Source organism: Corylus avellana, chromosome 6 (genome assembly GCF_965113065.1).
Source record: "Corylus avellana chromosome 6, dhCorAvel1.hap1.2, whole genome shotgun sequence".
NCBI lineage: Eukaryota > Viridiplantae > Streptophyta > Magnoliopsida > Fagales > Betulaceae > Corylus > Corylus avellana.
Window position 1 is genome coordinate 22,041,429 of NC_142495.1, and position 16,629 is coordinate 22,058,057.

Consider the following 16,629-nt stretch of genomic DNA (forward strand, 5'->3'; position numbering starts at 1 on the left):
CTAAGAGAACCGACAAAAAAAAAAAAAAAAAAAAACTCCAGGGCAGAAAACAACACCCAAACCCATCTATGGGAATTGAATTTGGTTTTTCTCTGCAGTAGCCATGAAATCAAAGAATGTGAATGTTGCAGATCAACAACCCGGCCAGTGGGTTTTGATGGAATGATTTCTGGGTTTTTGGGTTTTGCAGGACGACGACGTGAAGACGGGACGACAGACGATCTGCGTGAGGGGGACCACCGGCGCGATGGGCTGGATCACCGGAGCTGTGCGTGTGGAGAAGAGTATCGGCCACAGTTGTGCGTGAGGGGGAGGGGGGGAGCTGTGCTGCGTGGGATTGATTGAGAATGGGGAAAAGGGTTTAATTAACCTAAGCAAAACGGCGCCGTTTTGCTTAGGGTAAGTGAACCCTTTTGGGAGCAAAACGGCGCCGTTTTTCTCCTCCTTTAAAAAAAATATATATATATATATAGAAGGGCATTTTTGTAACTTACCCGTAACCAAACGACATCGTTTTGTGGTTTCCGTCCAGACTAACGGTTTTGACTAACGGAGTGGCCAAAATGCGACAGTTTGGTAGTTTAGGGGGCTACTTTATGACTTTTAGAACATTAGGGGGCTAAATCGAAAACGGCTGGTAGTTTGGGGGGCTTTTTTATATTTTTCCCTTTTTTTTTTTTAATTGTTTTTTTACATAACCACACAAGGGAATGAGGAGTGAGATTCGAACTAGCGAACTACGCTTCATGAGGCGTAGTTCACAGCCGATTGAGCTATCCCTTAGAGACTATAGGTCTATGTAGTTGGAATAAATTACAAATCATTTTCTATGGTATAAAAAATAATTTAGAGGTTCTTAGAGTAGGCCGAAATAACAGTTTGCTCCATGAAATCAATTTCCATTAAGTAACTTAACAGAATTTGTTACTTTGTCACGTCATACTTAATAAAAATGCGACATATGTTATTATTAATTTCTAACTTAAAAAATGACGACTAGGATTTTTCACATCATTTTAGGACACCGGTTTAGATTACACAACGGCCCTCACTCCACGTCAAACTGCTATTGTAAATTAATCTAATATCTTCTACCCTCAAAATAGTTACCAAGTGATACCTATGAATTTCTCTCATGTGCGAAGAACTCACCTCATGTAATGTAAGTCTTTTGTTAGAAAAAAGAAAGAAAAAAAAAAATCATTTATAATTTGGCTTTTAAATTTACCAAGGCTCTACTATCTACGCCTATCTTGGTTTTCACATTAAACATTCAAAATTAAATATTTAAATTTGGATAATTAAATTCTCCTTATCAACCATGTTATATTAATAGATTGTAGTGTACAATAACTAATAGGATAGACACGCCCCTGGCCTACACATTAGAAAAGACATTTTTGGACACAAACGTCAAAACTTCTCTATATAATTAAGAGAGCCCTTTCCCGTAAGTGTGCACTACAATTACAAAGGAAACAATATTTGAGAATGGAGTGGCCTAGTACTTTTGTGAAAGGCTTGTTGTGGGGTTTACTTGTGTTTCTTCAATTTCATGATCACACAGCCTGCTTCCATGAAGAGCGGATTGCTCTGCTTGAATTGAAGGCGTTTCTGAAATCCAAAATTATTCATGCAGATGTTCTTCCCTCATGGATCGGCGACGTGAAGAGTGATTGTTGTGACTGGGAGGGAATCACGTGCAACTCCACCACAGCTCACGTGATTGAAGTTTCCCTCTTCAACCTAAACCAAGATCCTGATTACAATATGGATAACACGTACCATTGCTTGCTAAACGTGTCCCTGTTAGTGCCTTTCAAGGAGCTGAGAAGTCCTAATCTGAGCAGCAATGCAATTGGTGATTGCCTACCCAGTGAAGGTATGTTCTCCCCCGCCCCTGCTTTTCCTTTCTCGTACACACCAACCCCCTCCTTACCAAAAAGGGAAACAAAAAAACAGAATTATATGATGGTACGTTGGAAAGATGCCATTTCAACGTCTTCAGACTTTAGTCTTTCCCTCCACCTAAAAGAAACAAAAAATGAAAAGATTTCCTTGAGCTCTTTTATTCTCTTTGGTTATAAAATTTAGAATTATAGGAGCTGGTCGGCCTAGGACTCTTTAACAATGATAATATAATTATAAATATTTATTTATTAAGTTTTATAATTGGTTTTTCCTGTTGATTTTGATTACTAATTAAGTCCAGCGTGATTCTGAATTATATATCATGCTAAAACTAATTATCAAAATTAAATTGTCAATGTATTAGCAGAGAAAAGATAAAAAAATTGGATTATATATATATATATATATATATTAGAATTAAGCAATTGATATAAACCATAAAATCATTTTAAATGATTCTTATTTTGAATAGCTCATTTTATATCGTCTTAAATATGGAACAGAGTTTTCTTTCAAACTGGGTTGGATGAACTTCCTCTAACTCAATCTATAAAAATGACATGTGTCATTTGAACATGTGAGATGCACAGGTTTTTTTAATAGTAGGGACAGTTGAAATAAATAATATTAAAAACTCATGTGCATCTCACATGTTATTAAAAAAAAAAGAATACATGTCATTTTTATAGACTACGTTGAAGAAAGTTTCTCCAACCCAGTTTGGAAGAAAACTCTTTCCCTTAAATATATTGTGCTTTAGCTCAATTTCTGGGTTATGTAGTAAAACTCTTTAAGCTTTTTAAAATTGGAGTATACACATTGCCGGTCTGACTCTGAATGGTTAAGCATCACATTAGATAAATGTAATGGCTTGGTTGTAACTATTAATTGCACAACATTTTACTCATGTTGTTGTCTGTGAATTTTATAGTGCTTGAAAAAATTCCACTCCAAGAGGGAGCAAATTGAGGGAAAAAAAATATTAAGTGAAAGACCTCAAGAAAAATAAAATGAGAGGAGGCCATTTGACATGTTATGAGGGTTTGAAAAACTAAAATAAAATAATGTAGCATATTTAAAATCTTAAAAGATTCCAAACTAATTAAAGCATGACATGACTCACTTTCTTTTTGTATTTTTTTTTTCCTTTTAGTTATATAATTCTTTAATTTTTTTAATATTATACTTACAATTAGACGCTATTGATTTTAGTTGGTCGTTACTACAAGTTCTGATGGCTTATCATCATTGTGTGGTTGTTCTTAGTACACAACTTAATTAAATTCTAATTATATTTGACTATATTACCAAAAAGATAAAGTGGATTAACCATATTATCTATTGAAAATAATATACTCACGAAACTTAAACATGAAAATTTGATTAATAATTTTAAATCTCAAAAGGCTAGAAAAAGGATTTTAAATTAATTTTTTATTAATTAATATAAATATTTATTATATAAGTATTTTAAAAATATCAATGTCTTATTTTTAATTTTAAAGAACCTAGAGACCTTAGATCTCAGTGACCACAATTTCAACATAAACATCATAAAAGCATTGAGTGCAGTTAAGTCCACTTAAGAATCTGAATCTTGCTACAAATTCAATAGAAGGATCATTTCCGGTCAGAGGTATGTTGATCTCTCGTATTACTCTATAAAAATTTCCAATCATATTTAATTTTCTATGTTCTGTTTTAGGCCGAATTATCGGCTTTTGAAAACATGGAGAAGTTGAATTTAATTTGGAATAGTCTCAATGGCTCCCTAACAATCCATGGTAATGAGAGAGAAACCTTTTTAAGTTTGAGAGATAAATGTATTTTTGGTTTCTTTAGTTTGAAGTTTTGACAAATAGCTTTCTCAATTTTAAAAAGTAATTAATTACTCTTTGTTGTAAGCCACAAAAAAAAAAAAAAAAAAAAAAAAAGTTTGTGCCATTAAAAAAAGTGACAAAATTTATTAATATGCTACATCAGCACCAATTAGAATCAGAATGTGACTACGTGGAGCTTTGATGATTCAATATCATCTTCAAATATGAAAATAAAAATGTGAATTTTCCATAAAAAAAAATAAAAGTAAAAATAGAGTTGTTTGATAATAGTACACTTGGATCGAATAATCTAAAAGGCAATCAAATTGGAATTCCGTCGGAAATAACGATTGAAAAATTAAGGAGGTTAATTTTACTGATGTTGAATTTCCTAACCCATGGCTTTTTATTTTGCTTACCCAGGAAGTTTTTAATCATTTTTCAAAACTCAAGAAGGGTTTTTCTCAAAATTTTGATTAAGACTGTTTTTAAGTAATTTTTTATTTTTTTTTTTATTTTTTATTATAAGAGATATGTGTCACATTCTTAATAAAGGTGTTGATGTAGAATATTAACAGACTCTGTGAAATTTTCTAGAAGTAAAGACTAATATTTTTTACCTCGTTTTTTTTTTTTTTGCTTACCTTGACGGTGATTAATTATTTTTTAAAAAATTAGGGTTAAATATCTTATTCACCCATGTGGTTTAACTTCTTTATTTTTTGGCTCTTATGATTTACTTTTTATTACAGGAGGCTCCTCTAGTTTGCCTAAAGATGTAAATGGTCTCTCCATTAAAATTTTGTCCACAATTTGACGGAACGTCATGTTAGCACCAATCACGGTTTGACACGTGTCCATATAATTAAATTAAAAAATAATAATTTTAAAAAAAATTAAAAACACTTAAAAACATTAAAAAATTATATTTAATTAAATTTAAAAATAAAAATAAAAATTGCGGCTGGTCGTCATTTGGGGGTGGCTGGCCACCGCCTTTGGCCATGTGGGTGGTTCGACCACCCCCAAGAGTTTTTCGGCACTTTTTTTTTTTTTTCTTCAATTGGCCCTTGGGGGTGGCTGAACCACCCCCATGGGCAAAGGGGGTGGCCACTGGCCAGCCAAGCCCAATTTTTTTTTAAAAAAAAATTAATTAATTAAAATTAATTTTTTAATTTTTTTTTAGTATTTTTTTTATTTTTTTTAAAAATTATTATTTTTTTAATTAATTATATGGACACTTGTCAAACCGTGATTGGTGCTAACGTGACGTTCCATCAAATTTTGGATAAAATTTTGACAGAGGGATCATATTTTTCTTTAAGCAAATCAGATGGACCTCCTGTGAAAACATATAAACCATATGGATCAAACAATAAAGAAGTTACACCACATGGATGAATAAGGTATTTAACCCAAAAAATTAATAATCTATTTCTCAAAACTCTAAACCACACATTTATTCATAATTTTGAAATTTTCATTCGCGACCACTTTACACCTATCTTTCACATTTGTATATAATTGCTTGTTTCGTTTCTATGGTTCAACTCAAAATTTGCCCGATGCACATTCAATTCTCTGAGTCTTTTGTTTTTGTTTTTGTTTTTTTTTTTTTCAAATTTATTAACTCCTCAAAGGTTTTAGTCGAGTTATAGAAGCCATTGCGATTAGTAGTTATTGTCTCTAATTGCTAACTGCAATTGCCTTATACAATTATTGATCACATCGTATAACTGTGTTTTGAAATGACTATTTTGGACATATTTTTGTGTGTTGAGCCTTCCTTAAGCCTCATTTTAGGACCTATTTTAGATGGTTTTGGGAATTTTTTTAAATAATTGAAAGGCTTCAAAATGTAAAAAAGCTCATTATTATTATTGTTATTATTATTGTTGTTATTGTTATTGTTGTTTTTGTAGTAGTTGTTGTTGTTATTATTTTGATGAATAAAGATCAATTTCATTAAACTCAAAATGAATACCCCATATCAAATGCACCAAAATGATATCGTATTGTATATTATTATTTTCATTTTATATATATAAAATATATAAGGGTAGGTAGTTAGCGATTTAACCACCTCTGCTCTGCTTACCCTTAAAACTGCAACTGCCTCACCTTAGACAGTTAATGATTTTTTTCAACCGCCTACAAAAGCGGTTATGCACTTAGCGGTTAGTAACCTCCCCTTGTACACCATTAGGTTTTAAAGAATTTTATATAGATTTCTTCCCCGCACGAAATATTAAGAAATTACACTATATTCTTCTTCGTTTGAATTTAGACATTAATATAATTATAAAAATTATATCTCACTCACCGTCAAGGCAATAAAAAGCAAGATTTTTAAATTATTTACTTATTTAGAAAAAGTCTGAATTTTTTTTTAAAATAAACTATTCTTAGACCCTTGATATTCCGTTTTTCAATTTTGCCTCCCAATTTCAAAACATATGTCCTCCTATAAGGAGGCAAAAGACCTTTGAAAATTTGAATTTAATTTCAATAAAATAAAAATAATGGAAAATTTAAAAATTAGTTAAGGGGGAATTGTTTTTTGAGAAAACAAATTGAAGTTTGGAACAAAATCCCTTAAATATATAACTTAAGCACCCAGATAATGGCTATTAGACCTAAATAAAGTTGGTCTATGTGGGTTATCTGTTAGAAAAGTTGACAAACTCCTCTCTCTCTATCTGCGAATTGGATAGTTTTTTTTTTTTTTAATAGATTTACTACACGTTTTGAAAGCTTGTCAAGATTGAAGAACCTAGAGACTTTAGATCTTAGTATCAACAATTTCAAGAGAAGCATCATAGAATCATTGAGTGGAGTCAAATCCCTTAAGATTTTCATTCTTAATTGGAATGCGATGGAAGAGTCATTTCCTGGCCAAGGTCTGTTGATCTTTCATATTACTTGATAGAAACTGTTACCAGTTCGATTTATGTTAGAAATTTTCTATGTTATGTTTTATGCAAAATTATCAGCTTAGAAGTTGGATTTAAGTTGGAATAGTCTCAATGGCTCCCTAACAATCCAAGGTAATGAGAGAGAGATTTAAGTTTGAGGGATAAATGTGTTTTTGCTCCATGTGAAAAGCCAAAAAAATAAATTAGTGGCGTTAGAAAAGTTGACATAATTTATTAATGTGCCATGTCAATGCAATCAAAATATAACATGTGTACAATAATTTTTTTTTAAAAAAAGACTAAAAATATTAAAAATACGAGTAGAAAATGCAACATAAGGCGTATGAAACAAAATTTAAATTTGAATCATGTAAAAGAACATCCGCCATGCAGTACTGTAAGATTGTAAGGATTACTTCAAGGTGTACCGCAATAGCAATGCACACTTCATTCCGAACATGTTCGGAATATCTCTTTTCCATCGGCGAATGCCATGTCATCTAATATCTAATATCTTCTTCCCTCTTTTACATAGTTCTCATAAGACTCTAGATAGTAGAATATATATATATATATATATATATATATATATTAGACGCAGGATAAAGGCACAATTTTTTTGGCATAACTTTGACATAACTTTTCTCTTATTTTTTATTTTTTAAAAAAAAAATTCTGAAGCAATAACATTCTATTTGGTCCTTTTTTTATTTGATATTTTTTAAAAAAATAATAATATTTTCTTCATATTATGAAGAAAAAGACCATTTTTTTTATTAAAAAAAAATTGCCAAATTAAAAAAAGACCACATAGGATGTTGCTTCAGAAATTTATTTATTTATTTTTATTCTTTAAAAAAAAAAAAAATTGACTACATAAGAGAAAAATTGGGCCAAAATTATGTCAAAAAGTTGTACGTTTATCATTTCTCTATATGCTTAAGCCCCCTGAACTAAGTCATTTTTTTAAAAAAAAGTCGCACAAATTGACAAGGGTTACACTTAGATATATCAAACCACAATTGTGTTGCAATTAAGCCACTTTTTTGTCATTCTTCCAAATATACCCCAAAAAAATTAAATTTTGATTAAATACTAAAATATATTGAGTAAGGTTGGATTAGTATAGAAAGAACTTGCACGAAATTTTGATTTTTTATTATAGTTTTTTTTTCAATTAAAATTTTATTTTCTTTTAAGAAATTTTCTTTTAAGAAAATTTTATTTAGCCAAACAAAACAAGAACAAGAACAAACTCTATTTTTTTCTTTTTTTGGTTCGTCTATGGTGTTTGACCATTATGAGTTCACTTTGATTCTCTGTACTTACGGAGAAAATGCCTTGCCTTCATGTACACGCATTCTTCCCATCCAAAGGATCTTGGTTCCATGATGTTCTGCCTAGAATTGCCTATAAAAAGCTTAGAGGCAAGCCAAACCTTGCCTCTGCCGCACTTGAGCATACTTGCGGCAATTAGCTTATAGAGTTTCTAGGTCACCATCGCTTTGAATGTTAGTGATTGCTATAGAAAACAATCAACCTAGCTCACTTTGATACCACTTAATGTGAACCCCAGCCACTACTAACAGAGTAGATTTGTAAGGAAACTTAGACCTTTGGACAAACACAATGAGAAAATTTTCTCAAGCATACTTCTTCATTAATATATAGTCTCCTCTTTTAATAGATGAGCAATACTGATAGGTTCCAAAGAGAATTATTGATGCAAGTAGGACTCTTAAATTATCCAAGTACATGACTGATTAATTAGGACTAGGACTCCTAATTCATGCTAATAATCTACTTGATGAACGCCAACCAGTCACGAGTAAAAAATTTGGTCATCTATTTTCAGAGCTAAAATAAGTTGCAACTGAAATATAATTTCTATTTATTATCAGTCGGTATGACATTTTGAAGATTTTGTTGACACTTTATCTCTCTTCACTAATGGCAGGTTTGTCTAATTTCAGTTGGCTGGAGATTTTAGATTTGAGGTACAATTCTTTCAGTAGAAGTATTTCTCCATATATCGGAGCACTTTCTTCTTTGAAGGCTATATCATTAGCTAACAATCAGCTCAATGGCACTTTACCTAAAGGTAAGAATCGATTATAAAATCAAGTGTTCATAATTTGTTAGTCTTACCTATGTAATTAGTTATCTACAATTGATTAAAAATGTGATAAAAGGTGAAGGACCATGGCTGATTTAGCTCAACAATTGACCATTAACTTTTTGTTTTTAAAAATCTAGTATTTAAAACCTGATTTTTCTTGTTGCTTCTTAGAGTGGAACATAATTAGGATAGTCGTTTCTCATATTATTCCTTTTGACAGAGCTATGCGCACTGAAGAAGCTTGAAGAGTTAGAACTTAATGATAATTTCTTTGAAGGGATCCTTCCAACATGCCTAAACAATATGACATCTCTTAGATTGTTAGATATATCTTCCAATCTATTCGTTGGAAACATCTCTTCATATCTGATAGCCAGCCCCACATCACTTGAGTACATTGATCTCAGTTATCATTTTGATGGTCTACTCCAATTCAACATATTTGCTAATCACTCTAAGCTTAAGGTCATTCAATTAGTGAGTGAAAACAACAAGTTTGAGATAGAAACTGAAAAATCTCGGGGCTGGGACCTCTTGTTTCAGTTAACAGCCCTTGTACTATCTAACTGTAATTTGAACAAGCTCATAGGAAATATTCCTGAGTTTCTCTTTGCCCAGCGCGAATTGGAAATAATTGATTTGTCTCACAACAAGTTGAAAGGAAGCTTCCTCATTTGGTTGGTTGAAAACAATATAAGATTACGAGTGTTAAATCTTCAGAATAATTCTTTCATGGGTACATTTCATTGGTCACTAGATCGCTACACAAGTATTTTGTTTATAGATGTCTCTCACAATTACTTAGGTGGGCAACTTCAAGCAAATATTGGAAAGACAACTCCAAACTTAACATCTTTAAATCTTTCCCAAAATCATTTTGAAGGTTATCCTTTGTCCTTAATTGGTGAGATGAGTCATTTGGAGTATTTGGACTTGTCATTTAATAATTTCTTGGGAGAGGTACAAATAGAATTGATTGCCAATTGCACCTCATTGAGAGTTTTGAAGTTATGCAATAATCGCTTTAATGGTGAACTTTTCTCAAACCACTTCAAGCTGGAATCTTTATACAGTCTGAAATCAAACAACGATCAGTATACAGGTACTCTACCAGTTGTATCCTTGCAATGGACTAATCAAGAGTCATTCGATATTAGCAACAACATGTCAGGAACAATTCCTGAAGGGATAGGAAATATGACAAATTTGAGGACTCTAATCATGAGAAAAAATTCTTTTCGAGGTCGTATTCCTTGTGAACTAGATTCACTTGAATTTTTAGACCTTTCTCACAACTCACTTTCAAGATCGTTACCTTCTTGTTTGAATCTACAACATGTTGAGCACCTACTTTTGCAAGGAAACAAACTTACAGGACCAATACCAAAAGCTGTTTTCAATTCATCATCTCTTTTGACATTGGACCTTAAAGGTAACAAATTTTTTGGCGGCATCCCAAATGAAATCGGTGCACTTTCTAACTTAAGAATCCTTTTGTTGAAGGGCAACAATTTCAGGGGTATAATTCCGAATCAGCTGTGTTTGTTAAAAAAGATAGGCATAATGGATCTTTCCATGAACTCTCTTTCTGGGACAATACCATATTGCTTTCACAACATATCATTTGGAATGATACTTGTTACTGATCTTGTATATAACATATGTCTTCTTCGATTCCGGTTCATCAATATAGGGTCCACACTCCAATGGCTCTTAGAATGGGAAGGTGAACCCTATGACATAGATATGGAATATAGTCAACAAGTTGAGGTTGATCTTATAACAAAATATAGGTCTAACTCCTACAGTGGTGATATCCTAAATTACATGTCTGGATTGGATTTGTCATGCAACAAGCTAACAGGTAGAATCCCACAGGAACTAGGAGAGCTATCTTTAATTCATGCATTGAACTTGTCTTACAATCAGTTGACAGTTTCCATTTCACAAACATTCTCAAATTTGGCCCAGTTGGAGAGTTTAGACCTTTCTCTCAACAATTTGAATGGAGAAATTCCTCCAGCATTGATTGCTCTAAACTTTCTAGAAGTGTTCAATGTGGCTTGCAACAACTTATCGGGTAAAGTTCCAGACATGAAAGCACAGTTTGGAACATTTGAGAAGAGTTGTTATGAAGAAAATCCGTTTCTTTGTGGAGATCCATTAGATAATAGCTGCACTAGAGAGGACGAGTCACATCCATCACCAACAAAATATTCAAATGCAAGTGAAGGGAAATGGTATGAAGTAGATCATCAGGTCTTCTTTGCAAGCTTTATCGGATCTTATATTATTTTCTTCTTGGGTGTAGCATGTCTTCTCTATTTTCATCCTTATTGGCAACAACAATGCTCCAATTTAATTGAGGATTTGAAGTACCGGTGTTATTATCCTCTTTTTGATACCTTGAAAAGATTGTCAAACGGTCTGTAACTTTAGATATATTCAGATTCCAAGGACATATTTGGTGGTGGTGATTATAGCTAGCCATACACTTGATTATGAATAATGGTTATTGTGCTCTAATATGAGACAAGGTGTTCATTTACATTTGGTTTCTTCTGTATTATAATTCTTCTCATTTCATATATATAGAAACATTACTAATAGTATGAATAAACTTATAGGAACCTTTTGTTGCTAAACATGTGATTGTTGGATTTCCTTGTGCCTTATTGTTCTCTTTGGTCATAAAATTAAGAATTACATGGGGTATGATTTATGGTGTTACCTGTCTTGGTCTACCCTTCAACGGAAAAGTATGGAGAGACGGATGGTAATTGGGTTCTGATTAAAGATTCTAAACCTAAATTATATTCCGGTCAAATTCAGATTTTTATGTAGATATCTAATTTTGTATGAACTTATTATAATTTCAGGCTGGGTATATTTAATAAGGTATTAATTATCAGAGATTGAGATTCAAATAAGCCCTCCCTTATTTTGAGTTTTGTTTTGTTTTTTTTGTTTTTTTTTTTTTTTTTTTCTTGGTGTTCACTTATTTTGAGTTTTTAGAATACTATGTCAAAGCATATGCTTACACCTCTTTAACAATGATAGGATAATTATAAATATTCATTTATAAGCAATTATTTATAAATTTTTATACTTGGTTTTTTCTATTGAATTTGATTAATATGGAAGTGTGTCCCGAGTGAGTCTGAATTATATATCATGCTAAAATTGTTTTATCAAATTTTAATTGTCAAGGTATAATAGAAAATGTTGGATCACGGATCAGCTATGTTAGGCTCGGTAAAACGATCTGCCGGCCCATCACTAAAGCTCGGTCATTTTTACTGTTCACCATATTTATACTCGGTAAGTTTATACTTATCTAAGTTAGGCATACATAACACTAGGTTCAAAGACTCGGTTAGCCGAGTCTTAAGTAGACTACCGAGGATTACTGTCAAAACATTAGATATGCCTACGTGATATTTTATTCATCACTCTTCAATATATTATTTGACACGTGGATCCTCGGTAAAGTTCACAGTGTCCAGTAAACAGGTACAACCTGATGCCTATAAAAGGGGGGTCCCCTCTCAGATTTTTGTAACTTCTTTTTTCCTTCTCCTTAACTGAATATCCCTGATTATTGTTATCTTACCCATCATATTCGAAGTTATGTTTCTCTTAAACACAGTGACTAATTTAGGCATCGGAGCTATCCCCCGCCGGACAACGCCGGCAGCTTTGATCCTTTTCCTTGTTATTTTGTAGCCTAGTGATTCTAGCAGATACCAACTATTTACGAGGTCCATCCCACGTCATCATTCGGCAAACTGTGTAAACAGTTTGGCGCTGTCTGTGGGAACTCGATTTTTATCAGTTCTTACTAATCTCAAAATTCCGATATGGTGAACACACCCCCCACGCCCTGATACACCTCCACACCCCGTCCCAAATGTTCAAGCTGATATTCCTGGAACATCACACGAGCTGAATCCTCAAACAGCGTTATTAGAAGGTTTCATGAAACGAATAGCCGAATCTATTGAAGCCATGAAGAAACAGAATGAAGAAATGGTCTCTAGGTTACCTCCTAGAGAAGATCCAGTGCGAGAAGAAAGGTGAGAAGAAGCGCTCAGGGAACCTCCATCGTTAGCTAGACAGCAATCAACCCGACAAGACGCTGAAAGTTCGATACAAGGAAGCCATCATACTGTTTGAACCAAAGAGGGCTCTCACCGAGGGAGATCCGGTAAAGATACACGTCAAAGTAGTAAATCTCGCCATGGTAAATCTAGCCATGTCAAATCTCATCATAGCCAATCTCGGCAGAGCCATTCTCATCATGGTCGGTCACACCATGTAAACCTTGCGGAGGTCATTGTAAATAAAGATGTTCAAGATCTAAAAGAAAAGTACAAAAAGATGGCTTTGTTAATCGAAAATGGCGAAAATTGGTCTGCAACTGAGGATCTTATGCAGCATACCAATCTGCCTTTTACTGATCAGGTAAAGAGTTTTCCTCTTCCTGACAAATTTAAGATGCCTCGAGTCGACAAGTATGATGGGAGCGGAGATCCTTTTGATCACATGGAAAGTTTCCAAGCTCATATCATTCTTCACGACACTCCAGACGAAATAGCTTGCCGAGCTTTCCCATTAACTATGAAAGGGGTTACTAAAGAGTGGTTCGGAGGCTTGAGTCCTAAATCTGTTGATAGTTTTGATTCTCTTGGGCAACAATTTCTGTGTCAATTCCTTGCAGTTCTGAAGAGGAAGAAAAATCCAGCATACTTACTATCTCTCATACAAGGAAAAACCGAGTCTTTGAAAGATTATATGTTACGGTTTAATTGGGAGAAGTTGACGGTGGAAAGTCCGAATGAACAAATTGTTCTTTCATCTTTGATGCATGGCATAAAAGCCGATGGATCATTAGTGGCTAGTTAGCCCGAAAACCGATTTTGGGAACTCTTCGACAATTCACCAACAAAGCTGAAGAGTTCATTAACCAAGAAGAAACTATTTTAGCTTTGATGAAGTCCAAAGAAGAAGGGAGTAAGCCTGTCTCTGATTCAGCTAGAGCAACACCGAAGATTCTCGTTGAGAAGAAAATGAAGAAGAAGAGAGATCATCAGAATGTGAGAACCCTAGAAAAGAATATTGAACTACCACCTAGGCAGAATCAACAACAACAATATGTGGGGTGGACACCTCTAAATACAATTGTTTATAAGGTGTTCATGGAGGTCAGGAAGGATCCGAGCTTCAGATGGCCTGGAAAGATGCATATTCAATTCTCTTCCCGAAAATTGCACCACTCAGAAGTTTTGCGAATATCATAATGATCATGGGCACTATACTGAGGATTGTATAAGTCTTCGGTTTGAAATTGAAAAATTTCTAAGAAATGGAAAGTTATTGAAGTTTGTATCCGAAGAGAAGGGTAAAGAGAAAAATCCTCAAGGCGGTCAAAGTCATCGGTCAGGACAGAGCTCAGGACCGAACAATGACAACTTGCGTAATCAGAAGCAAAGACGTGATGAACTGAGGATTCTTCAGAGCAATATACAAAGCCCTCAGAATTAAACCATTGTTGGGGAGATCCGAACAATCTCAGGAGGATTGGCTGGTGGAGGGGAATCTAGTTCAGCAAGGAAGGCCTATGTTAAACAAGCAAAAATGGAAGAGGTCTTTTTTCTTGGAAACCTTTCCAAAGTACAAAAACAAGACCCAATTATCCTGGCATTTTCAGAGGAGGATGCAAAAGAAATTTCAATGCCTCATGATGATGCATTGGTGATAACCTTGACGATGGCTAATCACGCTGTTCACCGAGTCTTGGTGGATAATGGAAGTTCGGCAGATATTTTGTATTGGTCAGTTTTTCAACAATTGGGTATTGATCGGCAGAAGTTAAAACCTTTTATATCACCATTGGTGGGATTTGCAGGGGAGCGTGTTCAACCCATTGGGATGTTTTCTCTTCCGGTTACCGCAAGAATTGCTCATAAATAATCCACTATTATGGTAGATTTTCTGGTAATCGACCGACCATCAGCTTACAATGTGATCATCCATTGTCCAGCTCTGAACCAACTGAAGGCTGTGACTTCTACCTATCATTTGAAAATGAAATTCCTAACAATTGAAGGGGTCTGTGAGGCTAAGGGTGATCAGGTTGTTCAGAAGATGTTATAATACATCTCTGAAAAGACCTGCAGAGTCGGCACTACTAACGGTCGGTAATGTGGGTAGTGAAAAGAAGGTTCAGTTGAAAAGAGAACCGGCCGAGCCATTGGTTGATATACTGCTAGCAGAAGGAAAAGTCGTTAAGATCGGATCTCAATTAACTTCAGCAATTAGGGAAGTTCTTATTCGGTTCCTTCAAGAGAACCTTGAAGTTTTCACATGGTCTCCTGATGACATACCAGGGATTGATCCAAAAGATATTGTTCATCAGTTGAATATCAATCCAAAAGTGAAGCCAGTAAAACAAAAGCGAATAAAGTTTGCTCCTAAGAAGAACATGGCAATTGCCGAGGAGGTAGAGAAATTGCTCAAAGCCCAATTTATTGAAGAAGTATATTATCCCGATTGGTTGGCCAATGTGGTCATGGTCAAGAAATCCAATAGGAAATGGAGTATGTGCTTGGACTTCACCGATCTTAACAAGGCTTGCCCAAAAGATAGTTTTCCACTGCCACATATTAGTTCATTGGTGGATTCAACAACCGGATATGAGTTGCTAAGCTTCATGGATGCATTTTATGGCTACAATCAGATCTTCATGCACCCATCTGATCAGGATAAAACAGCATTTATCACTGACCGAGGCTTATATTGCTACAAAGTCATGCCTTTCGGTTTGAAAAATGCCAGTGCTACCTACCAAAGACTAGTAAATAAGATGTTTCAAAAACAAATCGAGAAGAGTATGGAGGTTTATGTCGATGATATGCTGGTCAAAAGCAAGCTGCAGGTGAATCATGTGGCGGATTAACAAGAAGCATTCATGACATTGAAACGATTCAAAATGAAACTGAATCCTACGAAATGTGCGTTCGGAGTTTCATCTGGGAAGTTCCTCGGTTATATGGTGTCAAACCGAGGAATTGAAGCCAATCCCGAGTAGATTAAAGCGGTGTTAGATATGCAGTCTCCAAAGAATACAAAGCAGGTCCAACAATTGACTGGCAGAATTACGGCTTTGAACAAATTCATCTCTCGGTCTACGGATAAATGTCTTCCTTTTTTTAAAATTTTGAGAAAAGCATTTGAATGGTCTGAGGAATGTGAACAAGCATTCGAGCAACTCAAAAAATATCTGGTCAGTCCGCCCCTGCTTAGCCGAACTGTTCTTGGAGAAACATTATACTTGTATTTAGTTGTATCCCCAACTGCAGTCAGTGCAGCTCTAATGCGAGAAGAAGAAGGAGTTCAGAAGTCGGTTTATTTCATCAGCCAAGCGTTACACGATGCCGAAGAAAGGTATGTGCAAATAGAAAAGCTTGCTTTTGCTTCGGTAATTGCGTCCAGGAACCTTCGACCATATTTTTAGGCCCATACAATTAATGTGCTAACCGAGTATCCATTGAAGAAAGTACTTCAGAAGTTGGATCTGTCTGGTCGGTTAGTCAATTGGGCGGTTGAAATTAGTGAGTTTGATATCCAGTTTGTTTCGCATAATGCTATCAAAGGCCAAGCACTTGCGGACTTTTTAGTAGAGCTCACCAATATGCAAGACCTGGAGGTTTGGCCAAAGGAAAAAACATGGGTGATTTATGTTGATAGTTCTTCTACAAAGAAGAATGGTGGAGCTAGAGTGGTGATGATCACACCAGATGGGAAGGAATTGAAGAGTTCTTTAAGACTAGAGTTCAAGACTACTAACAACGAAGCAGAGTAT

At 34.4% G+C, this 16,629-nt stretch overlaps 2 protein-coding genes across 2 annotated transcripts; both read left to right on the forward strand.

Annotated features, from left to right (window-relative positions):
* The first annotated feature begins 1,482 nt into the window (after positions 1-1,482).
* On the forward strand, positions 1,483-11,264 carry LOC132161696 (cuscuta receptor 1-like). Its single transcript, XM_088517826.1, has 5 exons — positions 1,483-1,886; positions 6,465-6,631; positions 8,604-8,747; positions 8,986-9,795; positions 9,937-11,264. The coding sequence occupies exons 1-5, from the start codon at positions 1,492-1,494 to the stop codon at positions 11,196-11,198; spliced, it is 2,778 nt and encodes a 925-aa protein (XP_088373952.1). The 5' UTR covers positions 1,483-1,491; the 3' UTR covers positions 11,199-11,264.
* A 1,881-nt stretch (positions 11,265-13,145) lies between these two features.
* On the forward strand, positions 13,146-14,309 carry LOC148585037 (uncharacterized). Its single transcript, XM_088517662.1, has 2 exons — positions 13,146-13,665; positions 13,975-14,309. Exons 1-2 carry the CDS (start codon positions 13,146-13,148, stop codon positions 14,307-14,309), a joined length of 855 nt encoding a protein of 284 aa, XP_088373788.1.
* Positions 14,310-16,629: the final 2,320 nt, after the last annotated feature.

Bases quoted from the DNA above. Each gene is read 5' to 3' on its own strand.
- LOC132161696 (XM_088517826.1), top strand. From the start codon at position 1,492: ATGGAGTGGCCTAGTACTTTTGTGAAAGGCTTGTTGTGGGGTTTACTT. The intron at 6,632-8,603 runs GTCTGTTGATCT...CACTAATGGCAG, and splicing joins AGAGTCATTTCCTGGCCAAG to GTTTGTCTAATTTCAGTTGG. The intron at 8,748-8,985 runs GTAAGAATCGAT...TCCTTTTGACAG, and splicing joins CAATGGCACTTTACCTAAAG to AGCTATGCGCACTGAAGAAG.
- LOC148585037 (XM_088517662.1), top strand. From the start codon at position 13,146: ATGGCTTTGTTAATCGAAAATGGCGAAAATTGGTCTGCAACTGAGGAT. The intron at 13,666-13,974 runs GTTAGCCCGAAA...CATGGAGGTCAG, and splicing joins CGATGGATCATTAGTGGCTA to GAAGGATCCGAGCTTCAGAT.